The 22,983-nt window shown below is 41.3% G+C and overlaps 1 protein-coding gene and 1 long non-coding RNA gene across 10 annotated transcripts in view; one reads left to right on the forward strand and one right to left on the reverse strand.

The window, feature by feature from the left end:
- On the forward strand, positions 1–19,629 carry LOC135111717 (double-strand break repair protein MRE11-like). Of its 9 annotated transcripts, XM_064025353.1 has the most exons (16): positions 2,469–2,606; positions 5,561–5,767; positions 6,860–6,952; positions 7,280–7,442; positions 7,568–7,701; positions 7,960–8,150; positions 8,416–8,620; positions 9,186–9,319; positions 9,443–9,701; positions 12,990–13,210; positions 13,554–13,708; positions 14,254–14,392; positions 14,609–14,730; positions 15,097–15,150; positions 15,859–15,911; positions 16,218–19,629. In XM_064025353.1, the coding sequence occupies exons 3-16, from the start codon at positions 6,868–6,870 to the stop codon at positions 16,226–16,228; spliced, it is 1,926 nt and encodes a 641-aa protein (XP_063881423.1). In that variant the 5' UTR covers positions 2,469–2,606; positions 5,561–5,767; positions 6,860–6,867; the 3' UTR covers positions 16,229–19,629. The 9 variants fall into 9 exon arrangements, with proteins under 9 accessions (XP_063881422.1, XP_063881416.1, XP_063881420.1 ...); XM_064025346.1 differs by lacking the exons at positions 2,469–2,606; positions 16,218–19,629 and adding an exon at positions 1,138–1,365 and having other exon boundaries at positions 15,859–16,211; XM_064025345.1 differs by lacking the exon at positions 16,218–19,629 and having other exon boundaries at positions 15,859–16,211.
- LOC135111719 (uncharacterized) overlaps positions 16,349–22,983 on the reverse strand; it is a 12,295-nt gene continuing 5,660 nt past the window's right edge. Inside the window, exon 3 of the long non-coding RNA XR_010273889.1 lies at positions 16,349–19,837. This is a non-coding gene — a long non-coding RNA (uncharacterized LOC135111719). The remainder of the gene's footprint in view (positions 19,838–22,983) is intronic.

The following is a 22,983-nucleotide window of genomic DNA, read 5'->3' on the forward strand; positions in this document are numbered from 1 at the left end:
GTCCTGCAGTGATCAAGGTTCATGGTGAGAAGTTGTCCCATGGCCTTCATTCTTAACTGTGTGATAAGTATCTTATTGATGTTATGTAGCGACGCAGTATGCTTGGCTGGGGTGTTATGTTTTCGTAACTTGCCCCTTACGGTCATTCATGTGTGATTCGACGTGACTTAGTAGTCAGATGGGTGATTAAGACTGGTGTTTGTATTTCTGTTTTATTATAAATGTATTTATTTGCGTTGTGTTGAGTGTTGGATCGTGTATTCTTTTGTATTGCTGTTTGATCTCTGCAGGTTTGACGTGGGTGGGCTCCTCTTTTGCCAACTGCTGCAGGCGTACGCATTCGTTCACGTGTCCCACTCCTCCCCCCCCATCCCCCCACCACAATACACCCAGCCTTAAGTACAGCAGCTCCCTGCTCCTCGTTTTTTTTTTTTTCGTGCTTGATTTTTTTTTTTAATACAACGAGCAAACTATGCGTGACCGACATTAACTGGCACTAGGCTATCTTCTGAATAATTCTCTCTCTCTCTCTCTCTCTCTCTCTCTCTCTCTCTCTCTCTCTCTCTCTCTCTCTCTCTCTCTGTGTGTGTGTGTGTGTGAACCAGCAACCAGAGACCGTCACAACAAGGACGGTGGTGTGTGGTGGTGATGACAACGCACTCCAACCGATTCACTGGCCTCTGTATGTGTGTGTGTGTGTGTGTGGCGCCGATCAGAAACAAATCACAAAGCTGTATAAATTGGTGTTTAACCCTTTGATTGCCACTTGGTACACCTTTCCCTAATTACCAATCACTGAAACATGTTTACTTGTTCTGCAGCCACATCCAATCTTTTTAAACTGGGTAGAAATTGCTAAATCTATTCTTTTTTCACCAATAACTTTCTTGCAGATGCTTCTAAAAAGTTCATACATTGCATATGGTGGTGATAATTGCCTCGTATCGAAATGAAAGGGTTGTCAGAACTATCATTCTAACAGGGAAATTAATGGTTAAAATATACCAATCCCCGTAACGAGTGGATGAGACAATGAGGATCCGGGTCGAGCGGACTCATTATCCCGGAGCAAACCAATTACACTTCTCTCGGCAAGCGCTTAGTCAGTTATTTTAAACACAGTGGCCAGACGGCTACATACCCGCTTTCCATTTGAGTGTGACTCCAGCCAGTGTTTAATCCGGTTTCTTCTCATCACTTTACCAACTGGCGGACACTCCATCCAGATACAGATACAGATAGTTTATTGATGACAGAAAAATAAAAATAAATACGGAAATTAAAACATCTAGCCAAGTATTCTGTTAAGTGGCAGGACTGTGCTGATACGTACTTAGCTATATTCGTGTGTCCGCTTGATTCATGGTAAATACATATAACCTGGCACCGCCCATTTATGCCGGTTCGCCATAGGGTTAAACCAGTAGTTGTATTTGTCAAAAGAACTACACCCAATGGTGTGTGTGTGTGTGTTTCAGTTACCAGGTGACGGTTTGGGGGAAGGGGAAGGAGCAGCAGCAGGTCGCCAGCAGCAGCAGTAGTAGTAGTAGTAGTATCTATATTAGTAGTTGTAGTGGTAGTAGTAGTCTATCTCTCTATACTATGCCGATAATCCCACACGGTGCAACCCAGACAAGGCACCACATACACACACACACACACACACACACCGTCTTGATCTCACACGGGAAGGACGTGTGACCTTAGGTGCTCTAGAGCATCCTCGGCCAGCATATTGGTTTTCACCGCCCCGTATTGATAGTGACCTCAGTTTTTTCTGTTTTCAACCTTTAGTTTTTAGTTTTAGGCTCGTCCTGGTGGGATTGTTGCACTTGTGAACACATTTAGCGAGTGCGTGTCGACGCATAAGAATAATGTGTGCTTCAGTGCAAACGTACAAACGCAACTACCTCCTGCGCCGTAGGCGAGGATCCGGTTACCCGCCGCCCAACGTGATACAGTGCCTTAAGACCTTGAAACTATTTCGGAACCGCGGATCGAGAGGAGGTAAAAGTGTGATGCGTCCCATCAAGGTAGTGACCTCCAGTGCCAGAGAAGACCGCAGGGTGGAGAAGAGGAAATACAAACACTTTGAAGTGCCGCGTGTATAGTCTTCCCTCCCTCTTCTTATTTAATGCGACGCCTCTGGCCAACAAGATGGACGAGTTTATTGTGACGGTGAGTTCTACTTGTGCGGACATTGTGACGGTTACTGAGGCGTGGCAGATTGTTCCTGAGGTATGCACGATGCACGGATACCAGCTTTACCATCACCTCAGGACAGGAAGGGGGGGGGGGGGGCGTTTTCTGCCACTCTGCCCTCAGCCCCTCACACCTCCCTGTCAATATTCCTGCCGGAGTAGAGGCCCTGTGGGTGAGAGTTACGCCCCCGCTGCCATCCCAGCAACACAGCCTCCATCATCGTGTGCGTAGTGTACCACCCCCCACGAGCCACCACAGCACAGTTACTCACCACTCACATCATTGACACTGCTGATGCCCTGAGGGTGAGGTATCCTGCAGCCAAGCTGGTCATCTGTGGGGACTTTAACAGATTAGATACCAGCGATATCGATATAATTGCAGTTTCCCCCAATAAACCGCACGTAAGTATGAAGTGTCTCACGGTCTAGATCACACTGCTAGGGGCATTTCCAACCTTGTCGCAAACGAATAATAAGGTTAGGACGGAATTTCAAAGATTTACCTCAGTTTTTAGCTGGGATCCTGTTTCCACAGTCATTGAAAGGATAGTGAGTGTGTTCGTGTGTTTGTTATAAATGCTGGAGTGTTAGGATAGGTTAGGATAGGTTAGGTAGGATAGATAAGGTTAGGTTAAGTTAAGTTAGGATAGGTTAGGATAGGTAAGGTTAGGTTAGGTTAAGGTTAGGTTACCTTAGCTTTCTGGTTGTGTTCGAATATACTAAAGGTCGGGGTTCAAGGGGGCACAGCCCCCTGGTTATAATAAGTTTTTGGTCTGCTACTTTTAGGAAATTTCCTCGACTTCCAGGGAAATTTCCCTACATTTTCAAAGTCTATAATTATATTACTCGTATGTGTACCCCGCCCCAAATCCCCGGTTCCCCACAGGCCCCCAAGCTTGCTGGAGGGGTTGGGGGGGTGTGGGTAGAGATTGGGGATACTGGGTGAAACTGCAAATTTACCGATCCCACACCAGCTACACCTCATCCAGGTCGTGGACTTCGCCACCCACCAGCAAGCCGCCCTTGACCTTATATTGACAGACTTGGGCCAGCAGTACTCGCCCCGCAAGCCGCTGCCTCCCACGGGACAGAGCACCCACCTCTTCATACTGTGGACACCCACACCCACCACCTCGACCCCCCGGTCAGCTGTCACCAGGACCCACCGCCCCATGCCTGACTCAGCCATGAGGGAGTTTGGGCAGTGGATGACACAACACCCGTGGACGAGGTGCTGGATGTGGAGGACGTCCACTCAAAATGGCACAATTACGTCGCCACCACCACAAAAGCCTTCCACCACTACTTCCCAGCCAAGAGCGTCACAGTACACCCGTCTGATGCATCCTGGCATTAAAAGACTCATGCGTCAGCGGACCTGGGCGTTCCACTCCTGCCCGGTCCTATACAGGAAACTAAGAAACAGAGTGATCAGGGAGATTAAGGCTGCCAAGGCAAGCTATTACCCGGACAAGATTCACCACCTCAAGCTGGCCAACAACAGACAGTGGTACGCTAAGATCAAAGCTTTGTGTGGCCTACAAAAGCACACTTCATCTCTTCCTTGCACCTCACACCTTCCTGCTAATCTCGCAGCCCAGGAGATGAACGATCACTTTGCCGCTGTCAGACCTTTCCTCCACTCCACACCACTCCGCTTCCTGCCTATCATCAACCACAGCAAAACTGTGGTGATGCATTTCTGTACCTCCTCTGTACCAGTGCCCCCTCCCCAGCTGACAGTAGGCCCTTACCCCCCTCCAGGTGGTTCGATGTGCCAAGCTACTCAAAGTCACGGTGGACAACCAGCTGACCTGCATGGGGTGGAGAAATACTTAACACTAATCCTAAAGCTGTCTTAATCTAGAAAAACGAAATACTACTGGTTGATGGTTCGCACCATGGTGGGAATCGTGCTGAGTCTGTACCAATCCGTGCGCGGCGCCTTTAGGGGCGTTATCTTTTTGTGGCGTCTTGTGGCACAGACTGGGCGAGGCGCGTCAGGCGGCAGCATGTGGCTGAGACGTGGATGAGGCAGAAGTCCCCTTCCAAACTTCTCCAGAGCCTCTCGGTGCCAGGTGGATAGTCTGGACAGACTCAGGGTGGTTAGGGCTTCATCATACATAGGTGGTGTAGGCAGGGCCAAGGATGACCCTGCACGCCCTTTTCTGCACTCTCTCCAGCTGGAGCTGTTGAGTGTGTGTGAGGGAGGATGACCATGCTGGGGAGGCATACATGAGTTTGGGGAGGATGAAGGTGAGGTACACTCGCTCCCCCCTTAACTTGTCTGTCGGCGTCCCCAGCGACCTGAGTCTGCGCAGCATGTACAGCCTGTAGGTAGCGGATCTTACGGTGCTGGCGACATGCTGCATCCAGGTCAGCTGGTTGTCCACCGTGACTTCGAGAAGCTTGGCACATCGAACCACCTGGAGGGGGGTAAGGGCTTACGGTGAGCTGGGGAGAGGGCGCTGGTACAGAGGAGGTACAGAAATGCATCACCACAGTTTTGCTGGGGTTGATGGTCATCCTGGGGAGGTATTTTGCTAATTTTCCTTGGAATGATTACTGCTTCCGTGTCAGAGACCCGTCTTTGTGTGCCGAACGCATAACAGAGGTGATAGTGTTTGGCATGGAGGCGTACATTCCTCACTCTTTTTCTCGTCCTAAACCTTCTAAACCTTGCTTTAACACAGCTTGTTCTCGTGCTGTACATGATAGAGAGGTGGCCCACAAAAGGTACTTAAGCCTTAGATGAAAACTAGTAGAGAAAATAATAAAACAATAAACAATAGAAATGTGAAAGAAGAGGAAAATAGCGAAAGAGTATAACGAATTGAAAAAGACCAAAGGAACATCAGGGAATGCCGATACAAATACAAAAAATTACACTCTCGAAACAATTGAAATGGAACTGCTTGTCACATAACAGACAGGCTAGATTCTAGAACCTCCTCATTTATCCCGTGCGCCCTTACCTTGTTCGAGATCCTTTGGCGGGGCGCAAGTGACATAATCATCTCTATCTGCTACCCCGTCCCCAAATATTCTACGATAAAAACTTCACGAACTCATGTTGTGAATCCTTTACCAGTCTGATTGTCTGCCTGTCTGATCCTAAATATTCCTCTTAATTAGACTTGGTTAATTCACTTACAATTGGTCAAGGCTGTCAGGCCGATTGGACGCTATTTAGTGTTGTTATGCTACTATTACAGCAAGCAGCACCACCACCATCACCACCACCGAAACTATTTTTTTTTTTTTTTATGGAAGGACATTGGCGTAGGGCAATAAAAATGTTCACTGATGTGTGCGACTATTACCACCACCACTATTTCGTCATATACTCTATATAGAATAAAATCACGGTAGCAGCGTAGTCTCTCCTGGATGAGAAGAGCGACGTAAGAGATCAAGAGCGGTGGATTTGAGGGATAGCGCGCGACCTGTCTTCTTACTCGGGTGGACCACCTGATCGGCGCCACACAGCCACAGGCCTTCTGAAGTGCCCTTAAAAGTGAGCACTGACTTACCGCACTATCATTAGAACCACATCTGACGAGGTGAGTAGTGCAGTGAGTGTTGAGGTGTGTGGGGAGGCGTGCCAAAGGGTGTAGTAAGCGAGGATGTCACGTATTCACACCTGCCTGGGTTTCACCACTTTAAACAACACGCATGTGGTTTGGGAAGCTTTAGGTGAAGAGTAGGCAAACTAATCAGCAGCAATGATAATAGACATCAGTATATTTGTGTTCTACAGGAATAGCCATGGTGTTTTGTATTTTTGTAATTTACTCTTTTATGGCAACAGTCAAGGGGCCAAGGCCGACCACAACACACTCGTGCCTCAGTGAAGCTTTGGCCTCAGTGGTGAACATGTCGAGCTGATCTTGGTGGGAATAATGACCACTTAATATACAGTTGAAATGCCTCGTTTTGTTGTTGTCTCACCGCCTCAACAAACCTGGGAGTCTGTCAGGAAAGTGACTGATGCCCAAGGGCGAGGGGACATGTTCAGGGAAGTGTGTCACTACAGGCGTTCCTCCCTTTTCATATTAATTTCTGTGATTAAATTTTCCCTTTACCAAAACACTTCCTCTAGTCTCCTCTCGTGAACACCATTTCTCTTTAATCTTTTCTGACATTATATTTCCTTTCTTTGTATCCTCTCTGACTGTATTTAAATTTGTTAGGATGTGGTCAGAGGTCATGGAGCAGTGCCTCTCTTTGGTATCCTTGCTGCCACCCACCAGTGTGATGTCCTGCCATGGACCATCATGGAAACTGGGAAATTTAAAAATAAGATAAATTGACCATGAGAGACTCTTGTCAGGGATCAAGCCTCTCTCAGGACACTCACAAACACACAAGTCCAACACGACCACCAGGGCCCAAGTGGCTGCCAGTCGATCCAGACAGTCCTGTCAACAGTCAGTTAGACTTGTGTGGCAGTGCAATGTACTTTTGCAACCAAATTATCAATCCTTGTCAATAGATTATCTACACCTAATTTTATTAGTTCCATTACCTACACTACTCCCTCTATATAATGGTATAATGGAGGCAGAAGTGTTCAATAAGAAATTAATCAATTAAGAGAGATTTGCAAATCAGACACTGAAGGGAAGCCACACTAACATTATCCATGTATTCAGGTGGACTAATGGCGGCAGAGGAGGACGACTCTTTTCGCATCCTGGTGGCCACGGACAACCACCTTGGCTATGCAGAGAAGCACCCTGAGAGGGGTAAGGTCATAACATCACATGAGAAAAATTAAAATTGTGATCTAAGAAGCAGTACCTTACCCTGCTGTGTTTTTTTATGCAACAGTTCTTAGGAAGGTTATGTTTGTAAGCAAAAGGTTTAACAAGAATGCTGCAGCAATTTTCATTGTCAGCATTACATTCAGACATTATTATGATGTCACAGGTATCTGTTATTTAACTTTGTATGAATTTTAACTAACTCATAAATAAATCTCTCCTGTCAGATCTTTCCTACTATCCTGGACACTCCATACACTCCTACACTGCCTTGCTCCTGCCTGTCCATGGTCATGTATTCCTCCTCAGGTAATGACAGCTTCCAGAGCTTTGAGGAGGTGCTGGAGTTGGCAGTGGAACACAACGTAGATTTCATCCTTCTCGGTGGGGATCTCTTCCATGAGAACAAACCGTCCCGCCACTGCCAGGTGCGCTGCATGGATCTACTGCGTAAATACACCTTTGGGGACAGGTAAGAAGAGTGTGGTTGATAAACTTTGCTATTCTGGAAATCATTAAATTAAAGGATCAAGTCCACACATAAAGGCCTTGTGGTATCCAGGAACTTTGTAACCAGTCTTTCTCTTTGCATTCCAGGCCAGTACACTTCAACATATTGAGTGATCCTGCTGTGAACTTTCCACATACCAAACAGGTCAACTTCCTTGATCCAAACTTGAATGTGGCCATACCAGTGTTCTCCATCCATGGCAATCATGATGACCCCGCAGGTGTGTGTGTGTGTGTGTGTGTGTGTGCGCACTTAGTTTTAGTATACAGGACCTTTATTACAATTGTATGGTCTTGACCTGCTGAACAAGTTGGGTTGGGTTAGGGCCATAAATTATCACAAAGGCCCAAGCAGATTTTGGTCAGCTTTGACTAAGTTGTATTTAGACCTCATAATCCTTATTTATTAGTTAATAATTCCTTGTTTATATTAAGTTGCTTCACCTGTCTTTCTCTCACCCTCCTTGTCTCCTGCACAGGTCTGGGGTTACTGTGTGCCCTGGAGATGCTGTCTAGTGCAGGGCTTATCAACTACTTTGGTCGTGTATCTGATTTGAATGAGGTAAAGATTTCTCCCATTCTGATGGAGAAAGGCGCTACCAAGCTGGCTCTTTATGGCTTGTCTTCAGTCAAAGATGAAAGATTACATCGTCTCTTTGTGGAGAATAAGGTACTGCTGTTACTGCTTTATAATGAACATGTTGTATGTAGTATAGTGCCAGTAGGTAATTGTATTATTGCTTTCTATTTCAGTCACACTTATTTTGTCTTTTAGGTTTGAAATTTTAATTAGTGAGTGGTTCTTGTTCAAGAATGTTTGACACAGAGATGTACGGTGTAAACTTAGTTGCTTAATTTTTAAAGGAAATAGAAAGTTTCTTTTCTTTTTTCTTTGCCCTTCATTGAACTTACTCACTCGTACATCATTTCGTCAGGTCAAGATGCTGCGGCCCAAGGAGTCCCTCACAGAGTGGTTTAACCTGATGACGGTGCACCAGAACCATGCCAAACGTGGACCCTCCAACTACTTGCCTGAGTCCTTCCTTGATCCGTTCCTGGACCTCATCATCTGGGGCCATGAACATGACTGCATCAAGGAACCGTGGCACTCCCATCAGAACTTTCACATCTTGCAGCCAGGTATCAGGTGTTTGCCTTGCTCATCAGTGATTGGCTTAGGGCATCATATGAGATATATTCAGGCACCTAATTATATTTACTTAGTTATAATACGTGTGTTAACAAATGAACTCGTACATCAGTGACTCAGGGATTCTCAATCTTTCCTTCATCATTAACCCCCTAGGCTTGTTGCATATCTTCATTTACTGCTTTACTTCTATATAAAAATTCATATCCATCATAAAGTGACAAAAATAAGGTCACACACACACACACACACACACACACACATTCTTGGCATTCTCTTTCTCTCGTTCTATCTTGTTTTACAAAATTAAATTTAATTATTTTCAATTATCGGATATATCTATTATTTACCACTTGCCATGTAATTTTTTACCCACAAGGAGTAAATTTACCACTGGTTGAAAATCATTGATATATGTAACAAGGCAAAAACCAGAGGAGAATGAGAGCACTAACTTTCACCACTCACCCACCTGACAGTTTTGGATTCTACAGACCTCATCATCAAACACAAAAGAGAAAGAAAAAGCATTGATTAAGCCTCCTCTCCCAACAGGTAGTTCTGTTGCTACCTCACTAACCCCTGGTGAAGCAATAGAAAAGTGTGCCTTCTTACTGCAGGTAAACAGCCGCCACCAGTTCAAAATTGATCCCCTGCCTCTCAAGACTGTGCGTCCCTTCCTGTTTGAGGTCTGTATTTACCAGTTAATGTACAAAATGTGGTCTGTACTGCGAGTGTTGACCTACTCCCATATAGTTACACACTTGACTTGCACGTGCCTCACCTCCTCACATATCCAATCTCACCCACAGGAAGTGGTTCTTTCTGAGTACAACATAGAGGAAGAAGTGCATCGGATCAAGAGGAAGATGGAACCAACCAAAGAGGAGAGTGCTTGGGATCTCATGATGAAGGCCAGAGGGATAGGAGGAACCAAGGGGAGAGGGCGAGGGCGAGGAGGCAAGGATGGTGATGCCACTTCCCAAGCTCAGAATAAAGACAACCCAGTGGAGGTGTTTATAGAGCACCGGGTGAAGGAGCTCCTGAAGGGAGCCAAGAAGCTGCTGACAGGTGTGTACTTGAGGTGTAGATTATATTATTATAGATATTTCTCCCATTGTCAAGAATTTAAGGTTAGATTACTCTGGGGAATGCTATGTGAAGACATAACTTTGTAGTATGGCCATACCACTCCATCTATTGGGCCATGATGCAGAGTGACCCAGATATGCATGGGCAACTGATCCTCATGGAAGGTGGCCAGCTTGAGGTAGTGTTTTTTAATTAGAGCCAGTTCCACAGTCACCCTTTTTCACCTGCTAACTAGCCAACAAAGCCACGGGAGCCATAATTTGGCTCCATAGTCACCTTTGGCCGCTGCTTTTTGCTTAGGTGAGTACCAAACATTGGAACTTTGGTGAGGAGCTTTTGGGGAGGGCTAGGGCTTCCCAATCTGTAATAAATTTCCAGATTGCTGCATTAAATGAATGTTATCTGCTGTACTATGATCTGAAAAACATATGCTTTTTTTTTTTTTTTTTTTTTTTTTTTTTTTTTTTTTTTTTTTTAGAGAGAGAGAGAGAGAGAGAAATGATCACTATGTGTATAGTAACAACTGTCATACTTTTTATGAAATATTAAAGTTTGCATCTATATCAAAAGTGCATGCCAACGACAAACGTCATGGCTTTGCCCATCTCCAGCAAGTTTGCTCGCTTTTTTGGCTATTTTTGGTAGGTATCTAATTGCTGTCACTCTGCAGCATTTCTTAGCTAATGCTATATAGCTAATGCTATATAGCCCTGTGGGGTCCCTTCAGTTTCATGCAATATTTACCATTGTGGGAATGCTCTAGATAGTCAGTCTATGAATTTCAAATACTGTAATTACTCAAGATCTTTAAAAAACACAAAGGGAATGCACCATGAGAAAAGGAGAATGAAGGAGGGAGGGTGGAACCACCACCTCATTAACTTGAGGATTGATTTTTGTTGGTTAATTTGCAGTGATGCAGCCACAAGGTAACTTTCTTTTAACTGTGAGTTTGAATCTTTATAATGTCCAGCCAAGGTTAGGTTTTGGTTAGGTTTAGTTAGGTTAAGTTAGGCTGTTCCTAGAGTTTGGTTAATTTCTCACTTGGGAATTTTTTTTCACATATTGGTAATAATAATTTTTGTTGGGAAGATCTTTGGTTTCCTTCCTGTAATGCCTGCAAGTTTTCATTAGTTAGTCTTGTACATAACACAAAAAAACAATGGGCATAGGTTTTGAAAACAAGTTCTATTTGTGTTCAGTATTTACATGACTACAAAATTAACTCTCCTACTAAATGGTAAATACAGTCTCTTAACTGTCTTGTACCACCAAATGATTTCACGGTACATTTACTTACTTCACTGCCATGCTAGCAACATTAATTTCACTGACATAACCCTCCCACTGTGGAGAGAAAACCAATGATCCTCAAGCAGAAATTAATATTAGTCATGTGAAAAGCACCAATAACCATTGCATTTTGAAATTCATGAGTAAGAAATTAGCTAACCCTGGGGACAGCCTAATCTAACCAAACTAAACCTAACCTGAGGGCATTAGATTAACAGTAACAGTATTTGCCCCCTATCATTTGAAACACAAACTGAGAAATACTACATCTTAAAAATATTGAAACAGAGAAATTAGATATTTTCCAAACACAGCCAGAAAAGCCAAGGAACTTGCAAGAAATTATCAATACCCTGAAGCAGCCCTCCATACCATGAAAAAGAGACTATGTTAAAATACCTTTTATCATGAATAATAAACAATAAACCATCTTATCTACTACTTGCTAGTCTCTCTCTCTCTCTCTCTCTCTCTCTCTCAAAAAAAAAAAAAAAAAGAGAGAGAGCTAATGGTGTCACACAGCTCTAAAGCTGTCTAAAGCTTTGCTTTTTATTGGGTTTGCTTTATTTTGAATTTTCCTGAAGACATAAGATCAGTCATCATTCAACATCTGTAGCTACAGTTATCTGCATTATATTTTAGGGGATGCTAATCAGGTGAGCTAGGGCCTGCAGTCTTTGGCATGCTTCTCTTCCATGAACTCAAAGGTTCTTTTATTGGTATCATTGTTCTCTTCTCTTAAATAAGATTCCCAAGCATCCTATTGCTCTTTCTCCTTGGTTTCCAAGGAAGGGGAGGTTATATTATATCCCCAACTTTAATAGAAATACTGAAAGGTTTGTGTAGAACTCAAGAAAAAAAGAAAAAAACTGGGAAAGGGGTGAAGATATTTACCTTTGTTTTAACTTATTTCATTGCCAGTAGGTGTAGTTTCAAAAAAATTCCACCTACATATCACAATTGACAGACAAATATTCATCCCAATGAAATGTAATTCATATGTTTTGTGGAGCTGAGTTACTATAGGACCAAGAAAACACTTGCTCTGAGTTAAAATGTATTACTGTATGTATTTGTATATTGTATGTTATAGATAACTGTGAAATATTAATTTGTTTTTTGAGGTAGTCCCAAGCTCTCTCAGCTGGTGCAGTGTCTTGGCTTCAGCTATGTGGTGAGTAGGATTACACCCAGCAACTTTCCTCTCCCATATCACCATTTTCTTACTGATGAGGGCGTAGTTGCCACTCTTACCAGCATTATTCTTTGACTAGTGACCAGATTCACAAGCATTTGCTTTTGTTCACGAGTCATGGATGCAGATCTCTCTTTCTTGTACCATGTTGACATCACTTCACGTGGTTTATTTACATTTTTTGACAATCAGGCTTATGACTCTGTTTTGGGTGATACAGGCCAACCAACCTTGGCCAGGAGACCCAAAAACTTTGGTAAGCGATCCATTGAGATTGGGGAATGCCTAAACAAAAATATAACCAAATGTGGAACAGACTTCACCTATTTGTTTAGGTGCCCTCCAACATGGGGAGCATTTTTCATTTGCGAACTTAGGAAAAGACTGTGGAACTGGCCCGTAATCTCAAGGAATGTTTTGCATTTGTATATGCATGTAGGGATCTCGTTTCAACCACCTCATTTGTGGAGGTGTTGGCCTGTTATATACGTAGATAGATACATAGTGTGTGGTTGACATGAATGAATTATATTCGACTGTTTTGTTTGATACAAGTAATGCTTTTAAAGTCATCCACTAGGGCTGATTATAAAACAAAGTCAGACAAGTTTGCAAAAGAGGAGTTCTTGGAAACTGTTTGATAGCTAAAGAAATAAGGAAACAGCAGAAATATGAATCCATCAGATTCTTGCATATTGTGTCCTGATTTCCCATGCTCCATCCCTTCCTGCTCTTGTTATCAGCTCTGCCTCCCTATCACTTAATTGTCTATCATTCAGGACACCCCCGGCAGCCCATCTTACCCTTAGTAAGAGTGCGTGTGTACTACTCTAATGAGGCCGAGATCTTCAATGTCTCCCGCTTTGGTTTCAAATTTGAGAACTTAGTGGCTAACACAGAGGACTTGGTCTCCTTTGTACGGGAGAAGACAGTGAAGGACACAGATGGTGGCCGGCCATCTTCCCCGGGTCTTCGTGAAAATCTCATCAGTGTAGATGACGTGAGTGTTCTTATTTTTCACTATTATTGTCATGGTTATTACTATAATATTATCAGCAGTCCTGCCCAGCATGTGTGATTTTGAGGGACCAGAAAAGTCTCCCATGTAAGTATGTGTGTGTAGGTAAAGTGCTTGAAGCTATTAGAGACCACAAATTATCCATATTAAACACTTAGGAATATAGTGCAAGGCAAGATATGAAGTTATTATCATTGTTGTTGTTGTTATTATTATTATTATTATTATTATTATTATTATTATTATTATTATTTATTATTATTATTATTGTGAACTAGTGGTTAGTCCTGAAACTTAGCCACTTTGCTTTTTATTCTTTGAAAAGGTGAACAGCACAGTGGAAGGGCTGGTGGAGGAAATCTTCCGGACCAATGCTCTGCCAGGATGCGAGATGCACCTTCTTACTGAACGGGGGATGAGTGCTGCTGTCAGTGCCTATGTGCAGAAGGAAGACAAGCATGCAGTGTCCACCATGATAGAGTGAGTTTTGCTGTGTACGTGTATGGCCATGTGCCCAACTGAGCAGGATTGGTAACCTTCATCTACTAGGTTGCAAGGTCACAACAGTTGTATCCCATACTTATATACTTATCTTCTGGATGAACTGGTGCCACAGTGTGAAAAGAGACAAGACTCCATGTCTCCATCCAACAAGGGATTCAAACCCTGTACCTCTTGATTGTAATTTGCTCTATAGTGCCACTTCAATCACAGTACAATTTGAATTAATTAAAGTTATAATGTATTGTATGTGATGTTATTTTTAAGATCACATTTAATGGGCTCATGGCTCTTAAAAATTTACAGACCTGTAAGAAGTTCTGATTTTAAAGTTGATTTAAATTTAACAAGGATTAGCACCAGTCATTGGGATCATAAACATACTCCCAATGCAAATAAATACCTTGCATGGTTCATCTTTTTCTTACAAAATATTAGGTACTGACAATAGTAAGTCGTATCTTGTCTTATCCTTTAAGATATTTGATAGTAGCTTTGGTGATGAACTTTTCTCATGCTTGTAGCTACCAAGTGCAGCGCATGCAGGAATACCTCCTCAGCCTGGATAAAGATTATGATGATCCTAAGGAGCTTGAAGCTGACATTCTGGCCTTCAGGGCAGAACGCAATGCTGCAGCCAACTTCCAAAGGGAAGAGGATGAGGTTTGTGTGCTCCTATTAATTTATCTGTGGTGTTTTTATGGTAATCTGTTTATCTATATAGATAATCTGTTACCCCTTTCCCCTCCAGGATGCTTTAAGCTTTGTCTTGTAATTTTAGAATAGCACTCCCATGTTAGATCTTTGATGCAGATGGTAGTTACTAATTGGAGAGCATATAGTTAAGATGGAACCTTATCTTTGTCTTCCTTGTCTCAGATTTTGGAAGCACTTCAGCTCAGCAGCCAGGCTGAGAATGGCTCCACTGCTGACCAAGACTCAGACTCAGATATCGAAACCATTGATGATGATAGTGATAAAGATTTTTCATCATCATCAAGGTAACACTGTGTGTGTGTGTGTGTGTGTGTTTGTAATGTTTCTATGTGTTCTAAAGGATTTGAGCTGGGCCTTTGTTTCCATACCTGTTTACATCCAACTTCTCAAATTGTGGATCTTTGTTGCATTTCCTTTTATTTATTTACTTTGTTGCATTTCCTTTTTATTTATTTATTTTATTTATTTTTTTCCTATTTATTTATTTATTTTATATTTTAATTAATTAATTTATTTATTTATTTTATTTTTATTTATTTTTTTTTTTTGAGAAGCACTGTCACACTGAGATTGAAAACCCTGATAACTTTGGATATAATATATTACAGTAAGTAGCATCTCATAATTAAAATTTTTTAATCTATGTTCAGAGGTAGGGGAGCACGAGGCCGGGGAAGCCGAGGCAGCAGGGGTGGGTCTAGAGGGTAAGTACTCTTCGAAGTGTCATGGTGATGTTTCCATTCATAGGCAGGTAAATGATGTCAAAAGTTAACACAGATTCCTTCTGTAGGAAATGTTTAGACGTGTGCGCATTTGGATGCATGAGTGGCTGTGTGAACGAACATTTTGTCTTCGCTACCTCTTGCTGGATGTCTATCTTAGCTACCTCTTCTCATCTAGCTTTAGGAACATTATCATTTATATTTTTAACACTATTAATCCTTTAATGAGTAAAACAGAGACTTCAATATGAAAATAAACTCATCTCCACAAATCCTTGTAATGTTTCAACAGTACATTTATGCACCCCCTTCTCTCTCTCTCTCTCTCTCTCTCTCTCTCTCTAACAATTTTAATGGTAAGACTATGTAGATGCATACATGTGTACTATAGTAAGAGAGGTTGTCTCTAGAGTGCAGGCTGCACTGGTTTTCTGTATCATTGGGATATTGTGCAAAAGGAAGTGGGCAGAGGGGACATAGGGAGCATTAGCAGCAGCTTTGCATCACTCCCTCATACCCCTCCCCTGAGGAGTTGATTAACTGTAGTGGCAGGTGCCTACTGCCTCCTTGCTGCATGTATTTCAAAGTAATTTCTAGTTCATTTGAATGATTGCGTTGATGCATTTTTTTCTTCAGTAGTACATATTATGGTGAGCTGTAGTACAATATTGACATTGTGCTCTTCCCCAGCACCACATCACAGGCCAGCAGGGCACGAGGCAGCAGAGGCCGAGCACGGAAATGTGAGTATTGCATGTATGGGAACCTGCTCATCAAGGCTTCATCATGTAGAAAACATGGCACAGCAGACATACCTAACTTTAATGTGAATGGCTTATGAAAATGTACTTTTAAAAAAGCTGCTGTTTTTTTGTCCATGTCATTGTGGTTTTCACTGAGGCTACTCCCACTTTTTTGTCCCGTATTGTCAAAGCTTAATTGTAAAAGCTTAATTGTAATTCTCATTTCCGAGTAGATTATGAATCAGGGAGTAACTATATTTCTATACAAGTAAAACCCCACAATTCATATAAATTGGACTGTTTCAGGTCTTGTATAAAAAACTCCTTAGCAGAGAGGAAGATAGAAGTTTCACTGCAAAGAAGAGATAGAAGATGGAATCTTGAAGAGGAAAGATTTGAACATTAGTAGTTTTGATGGTGTTTCAATTAAACTACTATCATCATCATTATTTTATTTAGATATGAATGCAAATGTGCTGTTAGAGAAACATGTACACAAATGCTATTTTTGGGTTGTGGTTTGTAGACATACCATCTGTGGTCTAAGAGAGAGATCTCAGGCTACAGATCCAGTGTTTTCAAAGCACTCCCCCTACTTCCCTCTCAAGATAGTATGTCATGTAAACGAGTTATGTAAATGAGTTAAAGAAGAAGATTTGGGACCCAAGTGACAAGAGAATGAGAACAATGAGTACAAGAGATGTGGTACAGTGTCAGTGCATGTGCTGTACATTTAGTTGTGGAATGGGTGAAAGAAAAAGATGTGGTTATAGCCAATATATATTGGTTAGGTTGTAGTTGTATTGGTTAGAATGAAGAGAAGAGTTTTTTTAAAGATGGAAGTTGATTCTAGAAGGGCATTTGTAGGAAGAAAAATACAGAATGTGTGTGCAGGAAATGTTAGTACAGACAACAGGCTAGGTGCTTCAAGAACCAAGAATAGTATGCTTAGGTAGGAAGAAGTGAGTACAGACAGCAGGGTAGGTGCTTCAAGAACCAAGAATAGTATGCTTAGGTAGGAAGAAGTGGCCATGACCATCCTATTGGGATGCAGTCACAGAGGAAGCAAGATTCTCTTTAATAGCTCACTTTCCCTATGGGGTGGCCTAGGCAAAAGAGCCTCCATCTCTTGCAATCTAAATATCCTCTTCTCAGTTGTTCAAGTAAGCACTTTGCCTCTACTATCACCTCTTGCTTACATGTGCTCCTTTATCCTTTCATCTTAAAAACTGCCTTCCTCTCCTATTAGCTAGCACCTTAAACTTCTATCATTCTTTACAAACACTTCCCTCTTTATTCTCAGTATGGTTATAACCATAGCTGGACATGATAACGAAAAAATTGATTTTGATAAGTGATAAATTGATAACAATAACCTTATTGGTGAACTGGTGATATATTTATCATCTGATAACCGATAATCTAAAATCCCAATACTAGCGATAACAATATTGATTTTAAATTTAAAAAATTGATATTTAGTTAAAATCTTTAAAATAAAGTTTTCTTAGAAAAATTTAAATTCAAACATTATCTTTTCAGTAATGAAAAATAAAATAGACTATTTTAAGGAAAATAACCATATTTCTAATGAAAAATTTTTAAGTAAAATAACATTTGATTTTCAACATGCTCATGTCCCAAAAATTAAAATTATTGATTATCACTAGTTTGGAAACAAAAATATCGACAATACCAGTGAATCAATAACATGGAAAAATAATTATCACAATTGTTATTATCACAATAATAATTTATTGTAATAACGCCCACCTGTGATTATAACCACTGAAAATGTTTCACCCAGTCCACAACACCACAATTTTTTCTCAAGTTGCACCAGCACCCATGCTGTATCCATTGTACTCAATTATGGATCTTGTCTTGTCACAACAAATGAGGTGTCCTGCTTTAAAAGGGCCACTCGCACCATCCTGGCCAAACCTGAGTATAGCACAATATTGTCTTGACTTTCCCCTGGAGTGGATGAGTGTCCTGGTAGTACGGTTAAAAATCTATACAAGGAGCAAATAATTTTTATGTTTAGTTGACCATCAATGCAGGTGCAACACACTGCTAAGCAATATTCTGTGTTAGAAAGGCTGCCCATCCAGAATGAGCTGCCATTATAGTTTTGAAAATTAACAGTTAATTCCTTTCATTTTGGTGTCTGTTGAGATAGAAAGGATGCTCCCAGCTTTTCTGCTGTGTATTAGTAATGGGATGAGCAACCCTTAACCCACTGTCCAGTTTCTTCACAATTTTTCCACTTTGTCATTGTTAATAGTTATTTTGTATTCTTATGTTCAATATTCATGAATTATTATTATTGTGTGAAGTATTCAGAGAACAAATACACTCAGACTTTGGTGAACTTCCAAAACCATAACTAAATTTGCAAAAAGACATACAAAAATTAGGTAGTGAATATCATTGGTCTCAAATATTTTTTGAGGCTACCATGATTTTGATCGTCTGCTGGTCATTTTGATTATATAATAAAGTTATGGTAGTATGGTAGTTATGGTTCATCAAACTCTGAGTCAAAAGCCTTTTTCTCACTTTATTTTGACACAATGCAGGATGCCTCAAATGCTCTCAAAATTTCTTTAGACAGCATGCACTTTTGATTGGTGGGGAGGGGCTGTGGTTTGTAAGCAGTGGGTTTGTGAGAATAGTTAGGGTTCCTTGAGAGAAAGAATAATCAGATAATGGTTAGGGTGCCTTGTCTGTCCTTACTGTATGACTGACAGCAATAGGATATAGCTAATGTTGGTAACAACAGTACATACACATATGCCAAGGCTGTTTCTCAAAAAGGGGGATAGGCCAGACAAGGCACACTTCTTTCTTGGATGATTTTATACACCACTCTAAGAATGATAATCTGATTATATTCTAGATAGACATTCAGTATGAAGAGGGATCTATATGCATACATTCATACACAAGTATGAAAGAAGAGAAAGGATCTCTTTTCTTGCCCAGTGTTTGTTGCTAAGCAGTTCCCATATCCATGCCCTAAAGCAATTCTGGTTTATCCCTTTTTCACAATAATATATCCTATCCTTGACCTTTACATACAGAACATAATTAATCAAGGCTGCATCTCCATTCATACATTCACAACTGCTCTCCATTTTTCATCTACCTCCTCAGGCAGCTTAACAGTCACCCTATATTTCACCCTCAATCATTTACCAAACTAATGGCATTTCATTACTTAACTGTGGGCATATGGTGAACTCTCAGCAAACACTTCACAGTAAATGTCAGCTTGATATCTACGTAAATTATTATTTTGCAGTACTTTTAACCCTACTTGGTCTTCTGTCTTCATCCTTTTTTCCATCTGGAACGCCATTGAAATCCTGTCTTCTATATTGCAAGAAAAATCTTTATAAGAGTTGTGAACTGTTACATCCACAACATAGGGAAGTCTCATATCTCATTGTATTTGAACATTTGATACATTCCTACTTCATATTTATAGATTATTAAAGCCTTGCCCCACCACCAACACACGCCTAGATATACATACAGTTCTTTCTAGCCACAGAAGTTTATCCACTTCAGCAAAGAGGGATCTCGGTGAATGATACGGTGCCTGCTGAGATCTGTAATGCAGGGATATTAAGTGTGCACTGGATGCAAAAAGTCATGCACACAATTATCCAAACAATTTTCCAATACAGAAAATAAATAGATCTATTTTTAACTGTCTTTCATGACCATACAAAATATACAGCCTGCTTTCCTTTCTAATATAGTAATAATGCTGATTTATGAGTTGCCTTGCATTCTCCTTGGTGCAGTAGCTAGTGCTCTTCGCTGCGTCTTCAAGTCCTTGTTCAAATCCCACCAAGGGTAGTCAGTGCACAGCTTGCCCAGCCACCAATTCTTCCTCCAAGTAGATAAGTGGATACCTGAAGAAGGTAAACAGCAGAAACCTGGATCTCTCTCTCAACCATTGACATTTTGTGCTAGTGAATCTTGGCTTCTCCCTAATTTCCTGAATGACTGTTAATATACCAGGATAAAAGATTTTTCAACGTGACAGCGGACGTGGAGGTGGCAATGTAATTACATAGAAAATGTCTTGTCCTCGAAATTAATAAATCATCCTAGCTGGTCAGCATTGAGGATGTATGGGTAATGGTAGTGTTGAATGTTACCAATTATCATTATAGGATGCATTTATTGCCATCCTAAAGTTCCTATCACTGCTTCTGACTACATGCGCATTTTTGATAGGTATGTTTGAAAAATTTGGCATTATTTATTCTTGGCAACTTCAATAACAACTTAATGAGAAAAGTACTAAGATCATACAGAATAATACTGCAGGATGTGAAGATGGTAAAGGTTGATGAATTCAGATACTTGGGGGTCAACTGTACAGGGAATGAAGACTGCTAATAAGCTTAAGAAGAGTGTGGGCTGGATGGAAAGGCTGGAGAAGGGTGACTGGAATGATATGTGAAAGGTTTCTGCAAGAACAAAAGGAAAAGTGTACAAAATGGTAACGAGCCCAGCAATGCTGTATGGTATGGAAACTACCAATAACAGAGACAAGAGGCAGAGCTGGAAGTAGCAGAACTGAAGACACTGTGATGTGCCCTTGGAGAGATGAGAAAAAAAAAGGGAAAAAAAAAAAGACACACACACACACACACACACAGGTTGGTTTGGAGATGAGGCAAGAGTTCCCATCTGGGGATGGGACCATAAATGTCTCCAGGTCAGACTGCTTTTCTAGTATCGACCGTAAGCATCTTGACACCCCACTCAACTTTTTTTCTTCATTAACTTCTCCAATATTCATGGCCTTGGATCTAACTTTCAATCTGTAGAACACCACCTCTCTTCTACTAAAGCTCTTTTCCTAACTGAAACACAGGTGTCTGAGGCAACTGACAGAAGCCCCTTTTGTTTCCTCCTACTTTCTCTATCTTCATTTACTATTCAAAGCTGGATGTTGCATCTATGTACACAATGACTTAACCTGTTCTTATGGCCATGCTCTTGAATCTTCTCAGTTTTCCACCATCTGGTTATGACTACAGAATCACTCTTAAACTAAATTTATCTGTGCTGTATACCTAACTCTTATGACTATAAGAAATTCTTTGACTTCTTAACTTCCCAAGTGGAGCACATTCTGACTCTCTTCCCTTTTGTAGAGATCTCCATTCTTGGAGACTTTAATGTTCACCACTATCTTTGGCTTTCCTCTCCCTTCATTGACCATTCTGGTGAACTAGCCTTTGACTTTGCTATCCTCAATGACCTAGAACAACTGGTGCAACACCCTACTCATATTCCTGACTGTCTTGGGAGATACACCCAAAACTCTTGACTTTTTCCTAACCTCTAATCCTTCCCCTTATGCTGTCACCATATCTTCTCCGCTGGGCTCCTCTGATCACAATTTCATATCTATATCTTATCCTATCACTCCTGTCCCTCCTCAGGATCCCCCAAAGCAGAGGTGCCTCTGGCATTTTGCCTCTGCTAATAATACCACTGAGGAGGTGGTATGCTGATTTTTCTTGGAATGACAACTGCTTCCATGTCAGAGACTCATCTCTGTGTGCTGAGCACATAACAAAAGTGATAGTGTCTGCCATGGAAGCATTCATTCCTCACTCTTTCAACCTAAACCTTTGAAACCTTGGTTAAACACAGCCTGTTCTTGTGCTAAACATGATGGAGAGGTGGCCCACAGAAGCCTTGAGCCTTCCATCACCTGAATCTCATGGGCTTTATATTTCTGCCTGGAATCATGCCAGGTCTGTTCTCCAACTAGCCAAAAACTCCTTCATTAATAGAAAGTGTCAAAATCTTTCATGATCTAACTCCCCTTGTGACTTCTGGTACCTAGCCAAAACATCTGCAATGACTTTTCTTCATCTTTTCCTCCTTTATTTCAACCTGATGGCACCACTGCCATCTCATCTATTTCTAAAGCTGAACTCTTTACTCAGACCTTTCCTAAAAACTCCACCTTAGATGATTCAGGGCCTGTTCCTCCCTCTCCTCCACCCTCTTGATTACTTCATGCTACCCACTGAAATCCTTCACAGTGATGTTTTCCATGCCCTTGCTGGCCTAAAACTCAGAAGGCTTATGGACCTGATTGGGTCCCTCCTATTGTTCTCCGAAACTGTGCCTTCTTGTTTGCACCTTTGCCTAGTCAAACTCTTTCAACTCTATCAACATCTACCTTTCCTTCTTGCTGGAAGTTTGCCTGCTGAGTCCTGTCATCCTCTTTTACAGATTTTGGTGAAACTTTTGCTGTTGCCTTAGATATATCAAAAGCTTTTGATATAGTCTGGCACAAAGCTTTGATTTCCAAACTATCCTCCTACAGCTTCTATCCTTCTCTCTGTAACTTCATCTCAAGTTTCCTTTCTGTTCTATTGCTGCTGTGGTAGACAGTCACTATTCTTCTTCTAAATCTATCAACAATGGTGTTCCTCAGGGTTCTGTCCTGTCACCCACTCTCTTCCTATTATTCATCAATGATCTTCTAAAACCAAACTTCTTGTCCTATCCACTACTACACTGACAATACCAGCCTGCACTTTTCCATGTGTTTTCGTAGACATCCAACCCTTCAGGAAGTAAACAATTCATGCAGTGAAGCCACAGAATGCCTGACTTCCGATTTCTTTAAAATTTTTGATTGGGGCAAAGCAAACTTAGTATTGTTCAATGCCTCAAAAACTTAATTCCTCTATCTATCAACTCAGAATGTACAGTTTTAATATAATTTTACATACTGACCATGCAAATGTACAGGTTACTTCTGAAAATTTTATCAAATGTTTGAATGAGTATGCTCTTTTTATTACTAAAGAAGTTAAAGCCATTTACACCATCATTGAATGATTATATTCAGGAAGTTATGGATGTCACAAAATGATACACACACACACACACACACACACACACACACACACACACACACACACACACACAGGGGGATGTAGACATGCTTTAGCCCAGGGTTCATAGAGATTCCATGACCTTAGAAAACAATCAAACTATTAAATTGCTTGCTTCCCCA

The sequence above is a fragment of the Scylla paramamosain genome, chromosome 22 (assembly GCF_035594125.1).
Source record: "Scylla paramamosain isolate STU-SP2022 chromosome 22, ASM3559412v1, whole genome shotgun sequence".
NCBI classification, from domain to species: Eukaryota; Metazoa; Arthropoda; class Malacostraca; order Decapoda; family Portunidae; genus Scylla; species Scylla paramamosain.

Coding starts and splice junctions, on each gene's coding strand:
- LOC135111717 (XM_064025352.1), top strand. CDS start 6,868: ATGGCGGCAGAGGAGGACGACTCTTTTCGCATCCTGGTGGCCACGGAC. Junction 8,621..9,185: donor CTTTCACATCTTGCAGCCAG/GTATCAGGTGTT, acceptor CTCTCCCAACAG/GTAGTTCTGTTGCTACCTCA. Junction 14,731..15,096: donor GATTTTTCATCATCATCAAG/GTAACACTGTGT, acceptor ATCTATGTTCAG/AGGTAGGGGAGCACGAGGCC.